The sequence below is a fragment of the Diabrotica undecimpunctata genome, chromosome 7 (genome assembly GCF_040954645.1).
Source record: "Diabrotica undecimpunctata isolate CICGRU chromosome 7, icDiaUnde3, whole genome shotgun sequence".
NCBI classification, from domain to species: Eukaryota; Metazoa; Arthropoda; class Insecta; order Coleoptera; family Chrysomelidae; genus Diabrotica; species Diabrotica undecimpunctata.
The window spans coordinates 59,551,594-59,576,110 of record NC_092809.1 but is presented as its reverse complement, the minus strand read 5'-3'; the positions used below and the strand labels follow the sequence as shown (position 1 = coordinate 59,576,110).

Sequence of the window (24,517 nt, the reverse complement as noted above, 5' to 3'; positions counted from 1 at the left end):
AAGCGCAATGGCCATTGAGAATATTCGAGAAATAATTAGTGGCATTGTGAAAAAAAACATAAATTTGATTTTGAGAAAACCAAGATCCTAAAAAGTGAACCCAACAGAAAAAAGAGAGAGCTTCTAGAGTCTATACAAATAAAAAAAAATAATAATGCAATACATGATAAAAAAGATGTCAAAAATTTGAACAAAATATATTTTAACTTAATTTAAAAACACATAAAAAGACAATCTCAGAACGCCTATGATGTTAAAATAACTGGTTGTTTAAACGATAAACTAACTTCAATAAACAACACATTAGATCTAAAATATATTTTACATGTAGTGACTTAGTGGGTATGTCCTATGTTTTTAATATTATTTTAATTGTGACATCTACTTGTTACTAACAAATTTTTACATGCTTGGTAAGTCAAAAGTTTAACTTTTAAATCGTATTATGTCTATCATAAAATGTTTTTTAGTCAATATTACTTCTTGAAAAAGGCATGGATTTCCTGCCGAAACGTCGAAAAATATATGAAAATGCCTTAGTATCAAATCAAATTTTTTTATGAACCTAAGCCCAAGAAAATCCACTTATTTATTACATATTATATAATGTCACGATATCAGTGACATTAGGAAATACAAAACATTTATTGTTTTTTGAACTTTTTCTCATAAAGTTAACTTTGACAGCTTTAATATTGCGTTTTACAACTTGCCCCACAAAATATTTTTTCAGTTTTATTTTTGGCATCATAATCTTCTTCTTCAAGTTCCGCTCCTATCGGAGATTGCAAATCGTTCTGGCAATTATAATTTTGTTGGTTACGCGCCTGAATAGTTCAATTTAACTGCATCCAATCCATTCACTGAGATTGCGTAGCCACTAGATTTTACGTCTTCCTACGCTTCTCCTGCCTTTGATTTTACCCTGCATCGTAATCAAGTCTAACCAAATCTTCTTCGTTATCATCTGAATTTTCAAGACCCATTGAACTATCTGAATCGTGAACTGAAAATTTTGAAAAAGAAGAGTCAATAGATTCTATCATTTTTTCCTCTTTGAAATCATTAACCTTTAACAATATATTTACCTTAACAGTTTCAATCGCCGTCTTCTTTATTTTAATGTAGCTCATCTTTTTCTGGTGGATCTGTAGCGATTATTTGTAGAAGGTAATTCTTCCAATGATTCTGGGGGAGCTGGTCTATCCGTCACGTGACTCGTCAAAAAATCTCCTTCGTTAAAGACATGCCGATCAAATGGAGAAATGCCTGTCTTCTTGAAAGCTGCAGCTATCTTAACAGGGGTCATTGCTCGGGGATAGGCTACGCCTACAAATGATGCCACATGATATATAGTTGTTGGTGTTGCTGGATTAGCTTTATGCCACGAACGTAAGACGTCATTGTAAAAGATATGAAAAGGTTTTAGAAGACCTATAACTATCAATCGGCTGTAATTTGTGTGTACAATGAGGAGGAACTGTCAGGATTGTTACACCATTCTCTTTGCACAAATTAATTCCTTCTATTGAGATGTGACTCTCATGATTGGCCATTATTAAGAGCGAAGGATTTTCTTTTAAACTTAAGGTGTGTTTGGTAAAATACTTTAATACTTCTATGAAGGACTGCGTGTTTATCCAGCCGGCTTTCGTAGACATGACCACCAACATGACTTTTAAAATGCACCCGTGGAAATACCATCACAGGGTGCACTACCACAGGCGTTTACGATGCAGCACGTTGTAACTAATGTTCCTCGTTCGCCACTTTGAATTGTCGAAACCAGCTTGACGCCATTTTGGGCTAGAAACTTAGCTGAACTGTTTGCGATTCTCAAAGTCCACGTTTCATCAAGGTTATAAATTCTCAGACCATTTGAGAAATTTTTGTGCATTCTTAAAACATTTTCTAGTTTTTCAAAAAATAATTTTACATTAGCAGGACTAAATGTAGCTAAACTACAACCTTCTGGGGTTCATAGGCTCAAATGTGGATCCCCTTTTCGAAATCCTTTGTACCAATCTATTGATGCTTGGCCTGACTGTTCCCAATTGTCCGGTGGGTTAATATTATTAGCTTTGGCCAAATTATTAACTTGCGACAGTCGGTTACAGTTAGCCCATAAAATATCTTTGAGTAAGTCACAATGTATTGAACAAGAACTTCTTCTAACTGTGACGAAAAAATTTGTTTAACTTTGTAGTTAGGACTCATCCTACAAGTAGGGTCTTCTTTGTATTTTTTTATATATCTGCTTAAAGTTTGGAAGCTTAAGTTTGTTTCCCTGGCAGCACAGCGTATTTTCATGCCATTTGTAACTAAAAGTACCGCCTCCCTCATTTGTTCGTCCGTGAACCAACCAACGGTTTTTGCAGTTTTCTTGGGACGCACCATACTGCAAATAAAAAATGACTAGTTAGTTTAATTTTTTACCAAAAGGAAAATAACATAATTTTATAAGGAAACAGTGAGACAACATTAAATGTCCCACTGTATCTACATATGAAATGTCTCACTGTACCCACATCACAATTTTTTCAGTTAAACGACTAAAAAATGAAATAACACGCTTTAGACTTACCTTAAATACGTAACTATCGGTTACTATCAACACAACATTTTTTTTGCTAAGTTTATTTCATACAAACTTAAAAATTGCTAGCAAAACAATTACTTTGACAATCACTGAACACTTGACTTGACATCGACTAAGAATAAAATGCTTTAAAGTGTCACTGCTTCTAAAAGATCAATGTCATAGTCATACCGTTAACTTAGTTTTTTTAGTGGCACCAATAATCAAAATTCAATGTACCAAATATTGGCAAATGTCTCACTGTTCCCTCTTTTCCCCTACTTTGCAGTAATACCTGCAGAAATATTTATGAACTGACGATTAACAAAATCTCTTTTCTCACCTTAACTCAGGTGCATACCCATTTGATTTTAGATTTATTTATATCAATTTACGTCGTTATTTATTAATAAAATTCAGAGTTGGAGCAATGATTGTGAATGATTCATGTAAATTTTTGCATTTGACTGACATTACATTTTCCATAAGATGTGAGCGATATCCTTTCCACAAAACTCCAGGAGACGAGTACTGTCCTGGGCACCAGGGGTTTCGGAGACCATGACCGTCATGATATTCGTGATCAGCGACCACAAAAATCCACCGAGTAATGAGTGTGCACTGATTTTGTATCGATTTCCACAAAACTCCAGGAGACGGAGTTCTGAGTGCACCAGGTATTGAGGAGACTATCGCTGTAATGATATTCGTGTTTCATTTCCACATCATCATTTTTGTTCACAAAATTTCCTGACACCCATACAAATAGAACGCAAAAAGTTTGATGGAGATCCATAAAACTGCACAAATTTGGTAGGTTTTGGTCTTTTTACTGCTTCATCGTCTTGCCTATTAGAGGCAGCTTTTTCGGGAGTACAGGAGGATGGGTAAAAATATTCAAGAAAATAATTTTATTTAAATTTTTTTAATAAAAATGGAAATTGCAAATGATAAAAATCTGAATTTGCTTTATCTTAATAAATATTTATTTATAGGCCGTTTTATCTTCTTGTATTGGTGCAGTGAAGTATGCATTCATATAGCAAGCCTAATATTGAATATTTGGAAAGGTCGATATTTCTAACACTTAACAATTTATATCATATATTGTCCCTTGAGAGCAGATCTCATTACGTAAAATTTTAGCAATAAATTAAATTTAAACATTCATTTAGTGCCCACGTTGCTTTACCTAATATTGTGTAAAATTATGTAATTATGAAATAAGTGGACATAGTATACTCACAAGTTTTTTAATAATTCTATGTAAAATATCGTTATAGTTTACTTCTTTTGTAATGTGACAGAATAAATCTGATATAATAATAATAATTAACTATAAACAATACAAACTAGTTTAGATATTTTATTTGAAATCAAACACATTTTTAAAAAGATCTTTACAATGAATAAATAATTCGAACGTAAAAATAATCCAAATTTATACTGTTACTAGGATAGAAATAAGAAAAATCCTAATTCAACTGTCATTATCTGAATCTTTTGCTGATTATTTCTCAGAAAATTGTAAATTAAAAAAAAAATGTGATAAGGATTCAATATAACTCTCTTGTCATACAGACATTTTAAACGGTCATACTTTTTTATATGGGAAGTAATGTTGTATTAAGTGGTTTTAAGCAAAAGTCTCTGGCATTGACGTTGAGTGACTTTCTTCCTTTTTTAGATAGAAATATTTTTTAAATGGATCATCGTTACTGTAAGAATATTTGATGAAAACTACATTTGGGGTATGAAAGTCTGTTTCAACAGTTTTAATTTTATTCCACGTGACTTTTTCATTTTGTTCATCCTTGTCCCAGTTGATTGCCGTTTTTCTTGTGGATTTTTTAAATGTAGTATGTTTGCTTGCTCTAGTTCAATTGTAACGTAAGGTTGTTTTCTTTTCGCAGACCTAACGATTGTATACCATTGTTCAGGAGTATAAACAGATACTTTGCTGGCAGCCTTCTCTATAACACTATGTACCGAGTACCCTTCAGACTATCTTTTTCTAAAGATGTATGGCGAATTTTTATTTCGTGTTTTTGGCGCAAACGAAAACGAAAACAAATTTGTTTCACAAACTAAATTCGTTCAAACTAAAAATATAATTCAAGAAATATAAAATAATAGATAAATATAAATAATACAAAAAAATTGTACGGAAAAACAATTATTTTGAATAGTTTCGCTTCCCACGTGATTCTCAACAGAAATCAGTTACAAATTAAACACCATGCGCCGCCATCTGTGACCGATGGCTGAAAGTCACATGTGAGAACCGGCCAGATTAGCCCAGTACATCAAATAAGTCTAAAAAAATAGAGATTAGGTACCCGTGTGTCTACTAGCGTGGCGCTTACTGTATATGAGAAAAACTAACGATTTTCATACTCAGAATAATGAATCAATAAAAACTGATTAAATATTTCCATTCAAAAAACTTCCGACATGTTTTGCATAGAAGTATTTCACCAGAATGTTTATGTATAAAAATGTTTGTTTCGATGTTTGTCCCTATTGTGGGCCCCATATTTTAACCAAAATGAATTTTTGCTCTGACAATATGTACACGTGTATTTATCACAATGTGAATATTTATGAAAACATATCTGTCGGTTTAAAAACATGTTTATTCTAAACTTTTGTCCTTTTTTACAATACGGACAAAGCTTTTCCTTCTTTTTTTCTTTTCCACGCTTTTTGTTTGTGATGCCATTCTTTCGGTCAACACTTTTTATATAATTATGATCTAAAAGAGCACTAGTATTACTTCGTTTTAAAATTTGTGACATTAAAAGTTTTCGTGTTCTCAAATATTTTCGCTGCATATTGCTGATGTTATTTAAAAGGCTCCTGAAATTATTATGTCCTCCAGAATCTGCATTGGGCCCGTCAAAATGACTTTCTTCTAATGCACTCCTCGTACTTTCACTGTCTTTATTAATATATTTATTTTTATTATTATCTTGATACGGTGCTACAACAATTTGTTGGATTATCTCATTCTTACTTTCATTGTCTTCCTTACCCTCTACATAAACTTGCATTTTAAAGTTTTCCACAACTTTACGCGATACTTTGGATTTACCGCTTTCCTCACATTGAGATTCCGGTATATTTAGATTATCTAATTGTCGAAGGGCCGCTTTGGATTTATCACCCACCTCACAATGAGATTCCGGAATATTTAGATTATTTAACTGTCGAAGGGCCGGTTTGGATTTATCACTCCCCTCACATTGAGATTCCGGTATATTTTGATTATCAAACTGTCGAAGGGCCGCCTTAAGTTTTATTAAGGATTTATCGATCTCCTTTTTAAACGTGCATACATTTATAATAAAGCTTGAGCAATAAGTGCAAATTCTTTGTGGTAAACCATCCGACTGATGAATCTGGAATGAAAATAAGAATATATAAAATATAAAATGGTACCAAAATTTTCTAAAAGTAATTGATCTCTCTCTCTCTCTCTCTCTCTCTCTCTCTCTCTCTATTTTATACGTGGCTAGTTGACTTAAGTCATAATTATACATATGATGTCGAAAGGCATTTTATTTTAACTTCCCATGTTGGAACAACTGATTGAATAAATTATAAATTAAGATAGACGCTAGTAAAAAACATTGATTATTAGCCATTTTAATTATAAATCAAACTAATAATAAAAATAACTCAACTAAAATATTTTACTAAATCAAAAGTTACGTTCTGGCCTAAAACAATTATTGTGTGTGAAGTTGGTAAAATGGTTAGAGTTGGTCTATTGACCAGAAGACTAGGGTTCAATTCCCACCAGAGATTCCCTTTTTTTGGAAACAATTAAAAAATAATAGAAGTTATGATACATATTAAACCCTATTCATTTTACAAATTCCCAATCGTCAATAGAACCACGTGTAAACCAAACAGGGTCGTACAATGTACGACCTATGTATCATATGATTTTTAAAAATATTTACTTTTGAAACTGTTAGTGTAAAAATTTCTTGAAATTTAATCATTATATCACAATTAAACTAAACTCTAAAAAATAACACGACCAGTAAATAACTTAACAATATCTATAACATAAATATAATACAATATATTAACTTAAAAATCAACACGATACAATTTGAATTTAAAATGCCGGCAAGTTGGGATCTGTAACATGAGAATCTGTCTCGCTTAAGGTAATAAATTATATTTAATAGCCTTTTGACGAATGAGACGGCGAATATCAACACGTGCTCATGTTTACTGATGGGAATTTGGTAAACAAATGAACTTTAGGTAACAAGTTTTCGAAAACCTCATTATTTGAAATTTATTCTCACTACATTGTAATAAAACGGAAACTCAAAATAATTTAAATTCAATTCAAAATTTAAAATGTAACGGATTTATTGTATTTTCAGATCTATAGTCATCAGTTCTGAATGCAATCATAACTAAATTCTCAGTTATAAATAATATCATTAGTCACTTTTAAAAAAATCTGTACAAGTAATGATTTTCACTACAATTGACAACACTGGACTTACAGAGTGTTGTCAACGCGACTCGTTTATGAAGTGGGGTGCGTGCGAACCATGGTATAATGCACGGTTCCTACACTTACTCTTACTAGTACTTAGTAAGTCTACGAACCGTGGGTACAATGAACACAAGGTAAGGTTCATTCTGGTTCATTCGCTCAGCTCGGGCATATTTTGACAGATTCATGGCTGGAAACCTACAATACAAAAGTTCCTATCTCACAGTATTAACAGCTTAAATAAACTTTTATTAAGGCCGTATGACACTACGCATTTTCTTGTATCATTTCTTATATCGTTTCTTGCACGTACATTTGTGCTCTGTATGACTCTATGCAAGTTCTTTTACCGGAAATTGTATGTGATTCGGCACATGAGTGGTCGAAATTTTGACACTTATAAAAATAGAACTGCAGTACCTGAGGACCCCAAACCAGATGCTACTGATTATTTTTTTTAAATACTGTGGTTCAAAAATGAAAGAAATAAAATGTCCCAATATTAAAACTAAATTGGAAACCACAATTTTTGACGATATTCAACAGGCTGTAATGGAAGACAGAAATAATAAATAATTTGGTTGTAATAATTTATTTGTTTTTTTTTACAAATTATGTGTTTGGATAGAAAGAAGAGGATATAGAATGGGAGAAAAGGAAATAAGGATAATATGCTACGCCGACGACGCCATAATAACAGCCGAAAATGAAGATGACCTACAAAGATTAATTAAAGAATTCGAAGATACGGCGCTCATATAAAACATGGAGATCTCATCAGAGAAAACTAAAGCGATAGTGATATCAGCGGAACCGAGAAGATGTAAACTAGTCGTAAATAACAAAATAATAGAACAAGTGATGGAAACTGAATACTTGGGAATAAAACTGTCAAGCTACGGAAAAGTGGAAGAAGTACAAAAACAAGTGAACACGGCAAACAGAGCAGCAGGATGTCTCAACAACACAATCTGGAGAAACAAATACCTCACAACGGAAATGAAAACCAGGATATATAAATCAACTATAAGACCGATAATGACGTACACAGCGGAAACAAGAGCAGATACGGCGAAAACATAGACTACTGGAAACAATAGAAATGAAAGTCTTACGAAAAATTACAAACCAAACTCTAAGAGACAGAGTAAGAAGTGAAAAAATACGAGCGAGATGTGGTATAGAGGAAATAAACGCGTGGACCAAAAGAAGAAAAGTGGAATGGAAACAACACATCGAAAGAATGACAGAAAATATAATAGTACGAATAGCAAGAGACAAATCAGACAACGTCAATTGAGGCTAAAAACCGAAGTAAAACAGGCATTTTGCCTACTTATAAAGTAGGAAGAAGAAGAAAGATGTGTTTGAATGGCATGCTCTTGAAATTCTACTCTCTTATTTGGAGATATAAAATAATCTTTAAACTCATCACGAATTTTTAAAGCGGTTATGAATTGTTTTTAGTAATACATCTCCTACTTTCAGTAGTTTCGATGCTATTTGATCCAATCCCCGTGATTTATTGTTTTTCAATTTGGCTACTGCTGTTCTAATCTTAGCTATTGTTGGTGGGCACTTTTCTCTGATGTCTGCTTGGTCTAATTGTATATCAAAGTTCTCCTCCAGCCGCCATTATGACAGAAGTTTTACGTTTTTGCGCACAAATTGGCGTATTTATTGTACAAGAAACTGTAGCGGACACAAATTCTTGTATCGTTTCTGATATATGAACTATACGCTTGTATGACACTATCCATTTTTTTGTTATATCAGAAACGATATCAGAAATGATACAAGAAAATGCATAGTGTCATACGGCCTTTACAGACTTCTTTCATTGAAAAAAGAAGAATTATTATAAATAGTGGAAGTGTATACTAAACCCATAAAATTTTGGGTAGTATATATTTAAAAAATATTTTTTAGTTGTTATAATTTAACATAACTATTTTTTATATGACGCAAATAAATAAATATTAATTGTCAGTAATTCGTAAAGTTTTATTTTATTAACTATTTAGTTTGTTTACTATTAAGATTGGCTATGAGTACGTGTGCTTGGTTGTATAGTAATTTCCAGCCACTTCTAGTCTGTCAAAAAGTAACTAACTTTGCAAAAAAATAATTACTAAATTCACTAGACAGTTCGGACTGGGAATAGCGAACCGACTATATATATAATATTCCAAAATCGGTTCGCTTCGCGCATGACGTAGACAAGAACGCTTCTTCACGCAACATTTGAATGTACATAGTTGTATTGGATAGACTTTTTTAGAAAGAAAGAATTTTAGTTTTTTTTTTATATAATTTGGCTAATTTAATTATAGTAATTATAGAGAGATGATAAAATTATGTTATATTTAATCATAAATAATATTTTGAAGTTAATTTAATTTTATTGATTTTTGTTCACATAGATATCCTTTATAAAACAAGTTTTAATTATCTTTTATTACACATAGGTACAGGTTGATCAACTCATACTCCAAAATTTGATATTTCAGATGTTTAAAAAAATACAAAAAAGTGGTATCTACATAAAAATGGGTCGAGTACAGTTAAAGATTTTAAAAGTATTTTCAAATATACAAGGTATTCCCACTTCTTAATTTGTTAATGATCACTTTGTAATGTAGGTACACAAAATTTGTACGTATATACTGAACTAAGAACAAAATCAAAATAAATAATGATAAAGTCAACTTTATTTAGATCGGATGAGCTATAGCTGGCAATCGAGTATGCGTGTAGTGAGGTCACACAATATTGCACAATGTTTTAAATGACATCTTTTGTAATTTTGAAGAATAAAATTATCTTGGTATTGTTTAATGATGATAATAATATGTAAGCACTGCGAGCCTAGTAGGCCTATGGCTGATGTTCTATTCTTTGTCACTCCCTTTTCTTTCCCAGTTCGTTACATTAAGTCTTCTCATATCTTCTTTAACTTCGTTGCTCCATCTTGACCTCGGTCTTCCTCTTCGCCTTTTGCCAGCCAATGCACTAAGTAGTACCATTCTGTAAATTCTAGATGGAATCATTCTCTGCACATGGCCCAACCATCTAAGTCTTTGAACCTTATTTACCGCTAATATGTTGCCACAAGATTTTGCGCTCCGAAACTAATAAAAACTGGTGTTTTTTATTGTGACCCATTTTTCAGAAGCTATTGGCTTTATTACGGTCTTGTATGTTCTTAGTTTTGCTCTTCGAGATATATTTTGCTTAACAACCCATTGAGAGTATATACAGCGTGGTTGCCAGACATAATTCTTTTCTATATTTCTTCCTCACAGTTAGGTTCTCTTGTGAAGACATTTCCTAAATATGTACTCAAATCTTTTAACTTCTTCGAATTTATATTGTGTTACCTTTGCTGTTATCATTGTTATGTACTGCCCCCGAACGAATTTCTTATTTGTGCATTCCATATACTTCGTTTCCATCAGCTCTATTTTCCTTTTAGCCAAGATTACCAAGTCGTCTGCAAATGCTAAGAAGTGATGTTTTTTTTGTGGTATATCAGACCTGTTCTATTAATGTTTGCTTCCTGTATAACTTTTTCTAATATTATGCTAAACATTTAAGATAATAATGGACCTCAATTGAAGAGTTAATGGTGTTGTTGTAATTATATCAATAGGAAAAAAGTGGGAAATTTAAAAAGTATAAGATAGATAGATTAATTCATGTAAATTTAAAATACATGAGACAGATACTCATCAATAGAATAGAAACTGTGGTAAATCAAGAGTTCTTTAACACTATATTTAAAATACTTAACTCTAGAGAAGAAGATAACTCTCTAGATAGATCTCTACTAGAGAAGATAACTCTTTATATCGTATGGGTATAGAATATAATAAACTAGAAATATGTTTTATTGTCACAGAAAATTGTACACTTTTATGGACAAAGCTTACAAAAAGTCAGAAATTAACAATAATTAAAATTTACTGAAATTACAAAAATCGCCAATATCACAAAATAAAAGATAATAAAATAAACAATTAATTATAAAATTTAAATAAAATGCAAATTGCATAATAAAACATTACGAACTAATAAGTTGAATATATATATATATATATATATATATATATATATATATATATATATATATATATATATATATACAGATTGAACCAATTTAAAACGGAACATACAATTTAATATATGTCTGTTTGAACTGCATTTGAAATAGTGGACCAATATAAAACTTGGACAAAAATAAATACATACCCGGTGATAGACATTGTATAAAATATCGTTCAACTATCTGTCTCCTTTAAAGGAAAGAAGAGCTTGCCTAATAGTCGGAGAGATAGAGCCGAAATTTTGAACTGATCAGTAATATGACATTTCTCTATTGGAATATATTCATTGTAACTGGGTTAAGACTTTGCCTTACAGGCGGACGTCCCTCGTGGTACAGGGGGTGGCTATACAGGGATGAAGTTGAAATTTTTTTCGGAAAAATTAACGATCGATAATATGGCTGAAAATTTGCCCAGAGTAAGATCTTGGTATAACTAGACGAAATCCCAAAGGGCGGATGCGAGAGTGGATACATAAGGGGTGGCGGACAGGGGTGAAGTTGCAATTTTTTGGGGAAAAATTAACGATAAGTAATATGTCCGCCATTTTCATGGCTTATTATTTAGCCCCTAAAAACTCTAAATCCAAAAGGGCGGACAGCTGGGTTGGTACAGAGAGCCACAAAACGGGGTCAAATGTACCACTTGCCTGCGCATTTTAGGTCTCGGTAACAATTTTCAAACTGATTTTATTATGATATTTTTATACCGATTGATTTGAAAATTTGTATGCTCACTTCTGTTACTATTCTGAGAAGCGTCAAGTAGAGTTTTCCTCAAAATTTTCCAAAAAAATTTCCGTAAATGAAAATTTTCGTAATTTTTTGAGGTAAAATCTAATTTGTAGAATCCTTTCAATTTTCTGTAAGTTATACCATGATTTTTTTCCAAAAATTTTCAAACGATTTTTCCGATAAGAAAAAAAAATTTAGAAAAACTTGTCATTTTTCTCACTCTCATTGATGTTATCACATTCATTATCTGCTTCATTTTCAATCACTACTTCTCGAATTGATTCTGGCATCTGAGGTCCACTAAACCATTTGAATTTATATGTTTCATCTTCAAACTCCCAACCATGTTCTTCAACAATCAATTCTGTTGGTACTTTTTTATGAGCATTTGTCCAAATATTTGAAATATAATGAGCTCGCAGTAGATGTTGGTGTAATTCATCTTGACATGGTGGTAAGCTTGAAGCATCGAAATTTTTTAGTTTTTTTTTAAGGCTCGTTCACATCATGCAACTTATACTGCCGGTTAAATAGTAAAAATCTGACATCGTTTACTTTTCTTTTTGGAATTGTTCTCGTCAGTCCTGTTCCATATAAGTGACTAAGGTTTCAAAAACTTCATTACAATCGAAGTCAGTTTCACCAAGTTGAATAAAAGCATCTTGATACTTATTACATTTAGCGCATGCGTCTAGAATTACTGATCTAAATGAACGCGCATCATTATTATTTTAATATTTTAAAATAATAATGATGCAAAATTAATGTCCAAACAGCATTTGTAAAATTATAATTAACTAATGAAAAAAAATTCAATCAATTTGAAAGTTAAAAAAAAAATATTGAAAATATCTACAAAGTAAATTTCAAAACTTAAAAAATTGATAATTCCACTATTAAATTGATTTTTATTAATAATTATTTGTAAAATGTTAAAGGAATTCTACAAATTGAATTTTACCTATTGATAAATAGAAATAATATATTTTGTATTTGATTATTAATGTACTAATAAATCAAATTTTTTTTATATCTGAACAATCATTATTTATGCAATATAAATTTAAAAACCTTTTTATTGTAATAAAAAATAAGTAAAATTACTATTTGTTATATCAAAAATATTTAATAGTTAACATTATAAATTCGGCTCTATCTCTTGGACTATAAGGAAGCGATAAGTGGTTTGACAGCATAATAACTGCTTGTTTAGTATAGTTTTTTCAGTGATTCTAGGCAACCTATTTGGGGTGGAGTTTTGACTTGTTCTTGAATGAGTTCCGAATCCAGTAGCCCGCTGAAGTATTGGATTTTTATAATATAATTATTTGACAACCTTTTGTTGGCCAACCACCTAGAGCGGAGTTGAGCCGAAATACATTGATTTCCTATGTTCCGTTTTAAATTCGTTCAATCTGTATATATATATATATATATATATATATATATATATATATATATATATATATATATATATATATATATATATGTATATAAATACTTAAGTTACTTGTAGATGAAGGTACTGTAATTTCATAGTTATTCGTTAAGAAACTCTTCTACGGAATATGGTCTTTCAGATGATAGCATCATTTTCAGAATGATCACTTGTATATGACGAATTATTAGTACCCGGCAAAGAATATGATTTATTTGAAATTGGGACAAAACTCACCTTCCCGCCTAACTTTAAAATATTATCACAGGCTGTTTTAGGAGTTAGATTTGTCTGTTAACATCTTCTGTATCATAGAAATACTCAAACTCGTTTTATGCATATCACAAGAGTCATGTTCTACAATACTATCTTCAGAAGATTCAATTAATGGAACTGGTTCTCTTGTTGTATTCATTGTACCATGGGTTCAAGCGTTCTTGACTACGTCACACGCCTGGGTCAGCTATCAAATGTCATGCGCAATATCATACCTTGTGTTCATTGTACCATGGTGCGAGCAGCCTACCGGATGCGGCAGCAAACATCAAACAATAACACATCGAGTAGTGTTTTTACACGGTAAAGAGAAACTTTTTATTGAAAAAACAATTCGTGAAAATGGTTTTAACGGTAGAGGAAAAAGTACAAATTGTTGTATGGCATTAGAATGGATTATTAGACAACAATTTGTAAATATGTTTCCAAATAGGCTGTCACCAGTACGATCGACAATTCCGTCTAGTGTAAGTAATTTTTTAAATTATGGATTCGTGTCCGCTCCAAGAGGAGTTCATAGACGACGGGAGGTAAACCCAGATTTGGAACTAAGGGACACTTTGATTTGTGCAAGTATTGAGCAAAATCCTACACAACCAGAGCTGAAAGTATCTTTAGTAAAAAGATAAAAAAAGTATCTAAGATACTAAAAGTATCTTAGATACTTTTATTTAAGATACTTTTTGGTTCATTTAAAAGTTACTTTTACTTTAGATACTTCTTAAAAGTATCTAGTATCTTTTATCTTTAAAAGTATCTTTAGATACTAAAAGTATCTTAGATACAAAAAAGTATCTTAGATACAAAAAAGTATCTTAGATACTTACTCAGGACCTGAGAAATAGATACTTTTCATTTTTCACCTATCCTATTGTGTTTAAAAATTTAATTATGTTGAATGTTCTGTCTTTAATGCATAATGCATCTTGTGCTGTTTTTAACACACGAATTTATGTTTATTTTATATTGTTTTAAAAATTTAATGTTGGATTTTTGTTTTCAATACATAGTTATTAGTTTGTAATAACTTAACGTCTTTTATTTCTTATCCACCCCAAAGCCCAAAGTATACCATTTCAAAGTACCTGCTGGCTTAAACTAAAATTGTATGATAATTTAAAGGGTTAAAATGATGTTTTTAAAACAAAAGTATCGACAATCTACTGTAGAGTAGTAGAGTACCGAGTACCTTTATATTATACCCTAAAAGTATCTTAGTCACTACAAAAGTATCTAAGTATCTTAGATACTAGAAAAACATCTAAGTATCTTTGATACATAAAAGTATCTTACATACTTAAAAGTATCTTAGATACTTAAAAGTATCTTAGATACTCAAAAGTATCTTAGATACTTGAAAGTATCTAAGATATTTTTACTCTAAATACTTTTCCGGTATTTTGTATCTTTAGATACTTTCACAAAAAAGTATCTTAGATACTTAGTATCTTAAGATACTTTTTGCCTCAAGTATCTTAAAAGTATCTAGATACTTTTAAAAAGTATCTTTTACAGCTCTGTACACAACCAACGTCTCGTCTCGGAGAACAGTACGGACTTTCAAGATTTAGACAATATAGACGTTTAGAATTCTATCAAAATGCAATGGAAATGTCACATCAAGATGAACATTTTTTAGAAAATATTTTGTTCACCGATGAAGGTACGTTTTCATTGCTAGAACGTCACAATTCAATGAACGCTCGGTATTGGTCTCGAGGAAAACCTCGTCAGATTTATGTCATGTTGATTAAACATGTTGATTAAGCGGAAATACTTGGTATTTCTGCAAAATCAAAATCTCGGCCCTTAGTAATTTACCAACACCTTTCGATTATATGTGGTTTTTAAGACGATGGTTGTCCTACACATAATTCTCGCATCGTCAGTGAATATCTCAGTACGATTTTTCCGAATCGATTGATTAGTGGCCACGGAGATGTTTTGGCCATTGTTTTTGATAAAATGAAATTTCATTTTATTTTAGGCTAAGGAAAAGCCACTTTTAACATTACAACAAAGAAAAATAGACTAAGTTGGTCAAAAGAGCATAAAGGTTGGATTCAGTCGCAATGGAATTCAATACAACGGAGTGATGAGTTCAGATTTGAAGTGTATGTTGGAGACAGTAGGAGTCGCGTCATTCGCAGGAAAAATGAAGTTTTCTATCCCTACTCCCGACTGTCTGAAGGGAAAAGTAACATTTCCTGCATATGTCATGATCTGGAGCAGCATGCCGTCTAAAGGCGTGGGAAAGTTACATTGTATCGATGGGATTGTAAACACGGACAAATATTTGAATATTTTAAAAGAATCTCTTTTACGATTATGGAACACCGTTTAACATCAGCTGAAGATTTTGTCTTCCAACAGGACGGCGCAGGTTGTCATATCTCAAAAATGAGTTTAAAATGGATTGACGACCATGGCATACCACTTCTGGAATGGGTTTCTAACAGTCCCGACTTGTCCCAGATAGACTTTGTGGCGCGAAATGAAAAAAGCTTTGAGAAAACATCCTGCCAGGTCCGTCAACGAATTGAAGGAAAAATTGCAAGAAATATGGGATTCGTTTATGAAATTAAAATTACATTACATGCAAAAAGAAACAACATTTGAAGCTTTTAACTAATATTAACGTGACGTCTCTTATGGCAGTTATAAAAATTAATAATGACAAGACAAGAGTCGCTGTTAAAAGCTAAATAAGACTTTAGGTATTTTGACAGTCGTAACAAACTATTAAAATTAACATTACATAAATTAAAGACAAATAAAAAGAGTATTATGTTTTTCTTTACATCTCTCCCCCACCCCTTGAAGAAGAACCAATATAAAATGATATTAAGCCTTTCAATACTGGATATTCTCTTTCAACACTGGAATAAGTTTAGTGATACGAAGAAGGTTTGATTCCGTTTTCCTATGGCCAGTGTCAACTTCGTAGATTGAATTGGAAATCTTGTTTAATATTTTGTATGCAACCTTAACCTTACTTTATCTAACTTATTTCTGTTTAGAGGGTTTCCGTTCTCTACATATACTAAATCTTCTTCTTCTTCGTGCGACTAGGATTACTCCTGTTTGTCTGCCTCGTATTCTGTTTCAGTCGTTGTTGACTGTGCATTATCTTTCCACCTTTTTGGCAGCCTTCCAACGGGTCTTCTGCTATACGGCTTGTTGTTTTTATAGATGTTCGCTAATCTATCTGGTCCCATTCGGTTCCAGTTTTTTTTCTTGTTTTTATCTACCTGTTAATATTTTGAATTTTGCATTGTTCGCGTATACTTCTGTTGGTTTGTCTGTCTCTTAATGATATGCCCGCTATTGATCTTAATACTTTCATTTCGATATTGTTGATTTGTTGTTTCGTCTTTCTTGTATCAGTCCTTGTCTCCGCTGCTTATGTTAGGATTGGTCTTACTGTTGTCTTGTATACTTTCAATTTGCTTTCCGTGGTCAGATATTTGTTTCTATATATCATATACTAAATCTTCAACACTTAATTCAATTTCTTTCCTGTGTAGATCGAACCGCTTTTTATTATAATTTTATGGTGTGATTTTTTTTTGTATTTTCCAAAGCAATTTTTTGGTCTTTTTCGAGATCTGCCTGTGTACCTTTAGATTTTCATTAGGTATAAAAAAAGGGCTCGGGTTCTAAGGATCGTAGGATATTGTATTTTTTTTTTTAAATTCGTTTAAATATGACAAGATTTCGAATAAAAAAATTAACTTAATATATGTTGTTCTGAAGCTATTTTCTTGTGGCATTTTAAATTAATTACTATTTAACTGGGAATAAGCCACAATGTTTGTATTTTGAGAACGATTTCCGAAGTGGAAATTGAAACGTCAATAAACGTATTTTAACCTTTAATTGTGGCTTATTCCCAGTTAAATAGTAATTAATTTAATATATGTTGATGCATCTGAGTTATTCTAAATGTTTATAAGCCTAAAATCATAGTACTTTTGTATACCTATTTTACAATATTTAAAATAAATTTTTTAATCGTTAAATGATTTAATTTGATAAAATAAGCCTTTATCTTCAATTTGGTGCTTCAGAATTCATTTAGACCTAATAGTTTACGCATAATAACGTTGTAGATAAGAGCTTTCTGGAATAAACAATTATTTCAATGTTGCAATAACTGTTAAGTGAAACTTCTTGAAATTTTTACAGCTGAATACATATATATTGTCCCTATAATCAAGCTATATCAAAGTTTTTTGTGAATTTTTAGAAAAGTTATTAACAATTTATTGTCAGAAAATCTACTGATTAACAAAAATACCTTTACAAACTCTCATTTTAAAAGATTTTCTATGCTTTTTCAGCAGAATTATGTCATTTTTCCATATAATTTACTGGTTTTTACATTTGGTATTTACAATCAAATAGCAATCTTACATTTTTTATATATGGTTTGTAAGTAAAAAATGAAGTTTAATCTTTTGCAAATTTTGTTTATTATATATTGTTATCACTAAATTTATCAAAAGCAGTTGTTAGATACCTGTATCAAAGAATGTCACGAAAAATGCTTTTAATTTGCTAATTTCTCTGATCTATTAAGAGAAATGAAAATTAACAGAGCCTCGGGAGTAGACATTATGATTAAAAGTATTAAAGTAAGAGGAAACAATTTATTTACAGGCTACCATATTTTCTCCCGAAAAATAATAGGAAAAAATAAAAAAAAATGTGTTGGTATGATAAAATAAACAAGTAAAACCAACTAACCTCAGCTAAAGAAAATTTTTCCAATAAATCACAGAATAAGATTCCTTCGTGGTCTTTAGTAAATACATTAATTGTTCCATTTCTAATAAAGCAAGTTCGGCACTTTTGCTCCAATTGTTCTTTTGTAATACTGATTGAAATGTTTTCTTTATCAGACGTTTCATTTTCCTGCATATTGGTGGTATTTTCACATTTATTTGGACCTGTGATTAGATGTTTGTCATGTTCTAAAATATTAATAAATATTAAATGCTTATAACCAAAAATTAATTCGGTATTAATGATTACAATTTTTATTGAAATTTATCATTTTATATACTGTGATCTTAATCGGTCAATATACAGTGCTAGCCAAAACTCCCCTCCCTCTCGTATCTTTTGAACAGTTATACTTATTATAGTGAAATTTTAAGGGAGGAAATAAATGGACGTATTTTTCTCAACCAGTCATCAGGTGACATTACAGAGCTACCGTGACTGATAATTTTAAATGGGACCTTATGGCAAATGACATCTTGTTTGAAAGGTATTGATAATACTTATTCAATCATACTAATTTTGTTTGGGTTTAAGCTGATTTTGATGAATAATACTAAAATTATAGTTTCATATTCTTATGAATGAATGGGTGATCTTAAAATCATTCAATACAAAAGATAAGAACCATAAATTGTGCAAGACCATATCGACAGAGTGGTACCCACTATCATTAAAAATGCCTCAATAGTTTCTAGGAATATACTCAGATGCCATGTTTATGAAATGTGAAATAGCAATTAGCTGAAAAGAGGTAGATACAACAAACAATTACTTGATTCACTTGATTATATTTCTTTAACTACCTCATTTCGTAAACTCAAAGTCGGTTATGGAGAAATTACTTAAAATTAAAATGTTATATATATATATATATATATATATATATATATATATATATATATATATATATATATATATATATATATATATATATATATCCAAAGCAACAGCTAACATATCTTTTTAAAAATAAAATTTTAAATCAAAAACTACACAAGAAATATACCCTGAAATTAGTATTTCCCCTACCAGAGAAAAAACCCAGTACCCAGTACATACAGTACCTTCTGCTCAATCACATATACAGGCAAAATAACAACAAAAATAGCCAAACACATAAAAAAGAAAGGAACAACACCAGCTGTTAGAACAAACAACAACTTAGGCAAATATATTAAAAACAAAAGCCAAAATAAAAAGCACTTACACAGTAGTGTACACAAACTTAAATGTGGCGACTATCCAAAAACTTATATCTGTCAGACTGGTAACCAACATATAGCAGAACATAAAAGGGCTTTCAATAATAGGAAAACAGATTCTACATAACGCACTTCACCTTCTAGATCATACTCATTCTTTTAATGATGAATTTCCAATTCTTAAATAAAGGCCTTAAGCTATCTTTATTAGAATCTATGAAAATCAGCAAATTAAAAAATATAGACATAATTCTGAATGACCAACTTGAGACAAACAGTTCTCTCCTCCTCAACCTATTTCGTAAAAACTACAAATTGTAAACACGTACAAAAATAGATCACTTGAGAAAGGCACTCTGCCGAAACAGTTGTAGTGATAAAATATTATAATAAATTTTGTGGAAGTTTTGAAAACAAAGTTTTCAGTGTTTTATTGTTATAATATATAGTTATCCTTTTGTTGTGAGCTATACCTATACTTTCTACCTTTATTTTAATATTAACTTGCATTAATGTTTTTCTTGTTGTTTGAAATTTTGAAATGTTCTAAACATTTGGCATTCCTTTCCTCAAGTAGCTTAGCTCCGTGGATGTGTTAGTTGTTGCTCTGGAAACCTCAGAGTCTTCTAACATTCTTCTTCTTCCTTTGCCCTATCCGTTTCGGACGTTGGCTATTAACAAGGCTATTTTGACTTTATTTACGGCACCTCTGAACAGTTTGGTCGATGTTAGTCCGAACCATTGTCGCAGGTTATGCATCCATGAGTGTCGTCTTCTTCCCGGTCCCCTCCTACTGTCGATTCTTCCTTGGACTATTAACTGTAGCAGCCGGTACTTACTGCCTGTGGTTCCAAGGTATGTGTATGTCTCCACTTGTTCTATTTTTCGGTTGTTTAATGTCAATTGCATCGGAGGTTGTTGTGTTCTGCTGATGAGCATGCATTTAGTTTTGGTTGTATTGAGTTCTAAACCATATTCTTGACTTGCTGTGTCTAACATTGTTGCCACAAATTGGTCGCATTGCTCTTGTAGTGATCCTTTCCCAAGTTAACATGGTCCTTTCCATGTTCCGAAAGATTTCTACAGTTAGTACAATTAAACCTAGAGCTAAGATTAATACTAGTACAAGAATTAATATTAAACTCAACGGTCTTCCGGGTTGAACTACATCAATTATCATTGCGACTACCTGTCGACGTCCTCTTTGATGTCTTCTTCAGGGTTCCTGAGGTCTCAGTCTCGTGAGCCACCAGACACTACTACACTGATCACTAACCAATGCATTACTGCCACTGGAAACAAAGGATGGACAATACAATATTGCAAATATTATTAAATATAAATGACAACCAAAAAACAAATAGTTTATCAACAATTACTGTTCATAAATTCCTAATATATATGTATATAAAAATATATTACCTTGTCTTACAATAATACCTTCTTGAATGATAATTTTTGATTTAGAAGCTTGTGTGGATAGTAAGTCTTCATTAACTTCAATATCTGGAGAAAATTAAATAGGAATCATAAATAAGGTGTCTTATAGAAAAATAAAATGTAAAAAATAGGATTAAAAAAATTATCATGTGCTTACCAAACTTTTCCTTTACTGTAAATGCACAGTAAGTGTGGTCTAATGGGCTTTCATCTATCAGACCAGGAAATATTGTTGGAACAGCAGTTGGTTGTAGCCTATTACGCAGATCATTTAGAAAGCATTTTGATTCAAAATGCCCTGCACAGATTCGATATTTCTTAAACAAATTTTCTGGTTCACTTTCTTCTAATAGATCTTCACGGCTACAAAGTATTGCCCAATTTTTGGATCTAAAACAATTTAATCAAATGAATATTCCCAAGTTTGTAAATTATTATGGATGGTGGTGTTCGGTTTTCATTCCCTGGCGCGTGTAAATTATTGTGCAAAAATTCCAAAGCTAACAAATTATTCTTTGAATATCAGTCATATTACTTTTGCCATACTTAACTTTTATTCAATACTAGATTTTAGCTTAATAACTTTATTTTTTTAATTTCTAATATCTTTATTTTTTTAATTTCTAATATCTGAAGACATAAATACTAATTTATAATTAATAATAATTGTTATTATTTTAATTGAATTTATTGTTATGTCTTATTTTTCTCACCTTTGTGGATCCTTTGGAAAAGTAAAAAAACTTTCATTGCACTTCGAACGTCTATTTTTACAATTTTTAACGGCACATATGTGTCCACTACGTCGTTTTCCACTTTTATTCATTTTTCTTGTAATCTAAAATTGTAAAATTACCGTGCAATACACACAAAAGACTAATTAGTACAAAAAATAATATTGTACAAAATTAAAATAAAACACGATGCTGCAACCATCAAAACAAAACAGATGTGATGTAGGAAGGACGTAGTGACGTATAATATATTATCCAATGACTTTAATACATTATACGTCATTATATTCTTTGCAGCGTTGCCAGGTCATCTTGTAAGTCAGAAACTTTTATACCCTTGTTCAAATTATCGTATTTTATAGAACGGATTATCGTACTTACTTAATTATATTCTAAAGAAGAAGAAATTAACAAAGTAGAAAAAAATACCTTAAATTTTTTGTAAAAGAGACTAATGAAGACAAATAATAAACAAATATAATAAACAAACAAATTATTAAAAAACGTATAAACGTAACAAGTAAAAAAATATTCACTATAATAATCAGTTCCTAGCCTAGAGACTGACAACAGTGTAACTCCTAAGCGAGTCAGGAAACGACTTTACACTCCGTGCAGGTATTTTACTTGGCCATTTGGCGAGACGTTTATACCAAAATAAAATTCAGAAAATTATGTTAAAAATATGTTTGCATGAATAATACATCATTGTAACATTAAAATAAAAAAAGCTTTTACTTACATTATGAAAATTATAGATTCAAATTTATCTGTGTTTGTTCATTGCGATAGATAATCCGTAACTAATTTCTTTCAATATAGACAAACTTATTGCGACAAAAGTGTGTCATTAACAATTTTAGACTGTTATTTTTTAGAATAATGTAAAGTAATTACGATTTAAAATTCTTTTAAGGTGGTATTATAGAAATAAGGGTGGTTGTAGCCGCTATATATTTTTATGGTGACCAAATTTCGCTTTAATTATCAAATAGACATAAAATCTGAAACGAATCCTAACATGCGACATGGTGCGACACGCGACATGGTAAAAAATGAAAGGGGAGGATATAACGAATATATTGAAATAGAACAAACAAACAAGGCGACTACACAGTATCTTCATTAATAATGAACGTATAGCAACATACGAGGTATCATACAGATATAAATATATATATACCTATATATATATATATATATATATATATATATATATATATATATATATATATATATATATATATATATATATATATATATAAATATATATATAAATATATATATATATATATATATATATATATATATATATATATATATATACATATATATATATATATATATATATATATATATATATATATATATATATATATATATATATATATATATATATTATTGCGATCTACTTTGACTCTATTGATGTTTATAGAAGTAATCTACTCCAATTAATTATTTCATTAATTAAACAAATCAAAACATAAATAACATAAAAACTCAGGGCTGAATGATCCTATCAATACTTACTTTTGGGGCTTCAAATATTTCTCAATGGTTTCCTTATAGGGATAGATAAAAGAGAATCAAAATAATACACATATGGATTTCAATTAGAAATTATAAAAATCGTTTATTTTATCAAAAACGGAAATCGATATTCAAAATCGCAAATTTTATTTATTCTCCTATCTTTATTTCATTTAACAATTACAAAAAAAAGAACCTTTTTTCTTTTTGTCTCCAAAATTTTTTAAATCAGTAACTGTGAATCCCTCTGCTTCTGCTTTACAGAATGTTCTCGATGTTCAATTTTCTTGATATAAAAACAATTTTTATTTATCAATATTATTGTATCATAAAAAAAATCAACTACAATGATTTACAATAAACAAATCTGATTGAAATTTTATGATTTTATAATAGTGAAATATGTAGTTCCATATGCCCTGTGGTATTTAACACGAAAAACAATACATTCATATCATAACAGAAAACGACTGACCTTTGCTGATGATTATATGCTGTCTTCACCCATATCATGTTTCCTTACTTGCTGGTGTTTCGATCAAAGGAAAACTCGTCCACGTCCCCCAAGAATGTCTCTGCTCCTCTGCTAAATTTTGTTCTCCTTTCCTTTCACTGCTTCGTACCGTACTTGTTCCGGCTTTCTCCTGATGTAATCTTTCAAATTTTTGAATCACGTAACACAATACTGGATAATTTAGACTCAAGAATTTATATTATCTCTCGACTTGGCCTATTACTCGTTCCACGATTTTATTTATGATGCTTGTAACTTTTCCAACACAAACCGGCCTTTTCCTTTTTTAGTACACTGCACTCAAAACTGGACTTCTCCTTTCGATCGAACAAAACACACTGCCTCACTCTCCTCATTCATTCTCCGACTTCCAAATCGTTCTCCCACAATTAATTTTCCATAAAATCAAAACTAACTTTCAATAATGTCGCATTATTTACCCAAAACTACCTCTCTCCTTAATCTAAACAAATTTTCAAATTTACGTATCTTTTTGTCTTTATGGAGTTCCAAGAAAGAAATAAAATTCCGTATCCTTATTCTATTTTCTACACTAATCAAATTCTTATCTATTTTTAAAAATCTTAATACAAAGGTAGATTTTAACTATCTGCTATGTACCGTATGGGCTAATGAGTTTCCTACCCGCATA

At 30.8% G+C, this 24,517-nt stretch overlaps 1 protein-coding gene across 1 annotated transcript; it reads right to left on the bottom strand.

The window, feature by feature from the left end:
- Positions 1-2,437: 2,437 nt before the first annotated feature.
- LOC140445393 (uncharacterized) lies at positions 2,438-22,052 on the bottom strand. The gene is made up of 5 exons (XM_072537382.1): positions 21,801-22,052; positions 21,245-21,477; positions 21,070-21,153; positions 18,407-18,633; positions 2,438-5,979 (listed from the first exon to the last, which is right to left on the bottom strand). The coding sequence occupies exons 1-5, from the start codon at positions 21,911-21,913 to the stop codon at positions 5,065-5,067; spliced, it is 1,572 nt and encodes a 523-aa protein (XP_072393483.1). The 5' UTR covers positions 21,914-22,052; the 3' UTR covers positions 2,438-5,064.
- Positions 22,053-24,517: the final 2,465 nt, after the last annotated feature.

What these genes read in the sequence shown, in the direction of transcription:
- LOC140445393 (XM_072537382.1), bottom strand. Translation starts at nt 21,913, where the DNA reads ATGAATAAAAGTGGAAAACGACGTAGTGGACACATATGTGCCGTTAAA. An exon ending in AGGTATTATTGTAAGACAAG is followed by an intron (nt 18,634 to 21,069) that starts GTAATATATTTT and finishes TTAATATTTTAG; the next exon opens with AACATGACAAACATCTAATC. An exon ending in AAAAATTTTCTTTAGCTGAG is followed by an intron (nt 5,980 to 18,406) that starts GTTAGTTGGTTT and finishes TTTTCATTCCAG; the next exon opens with ATTCATCAGTCGGATGGTTT.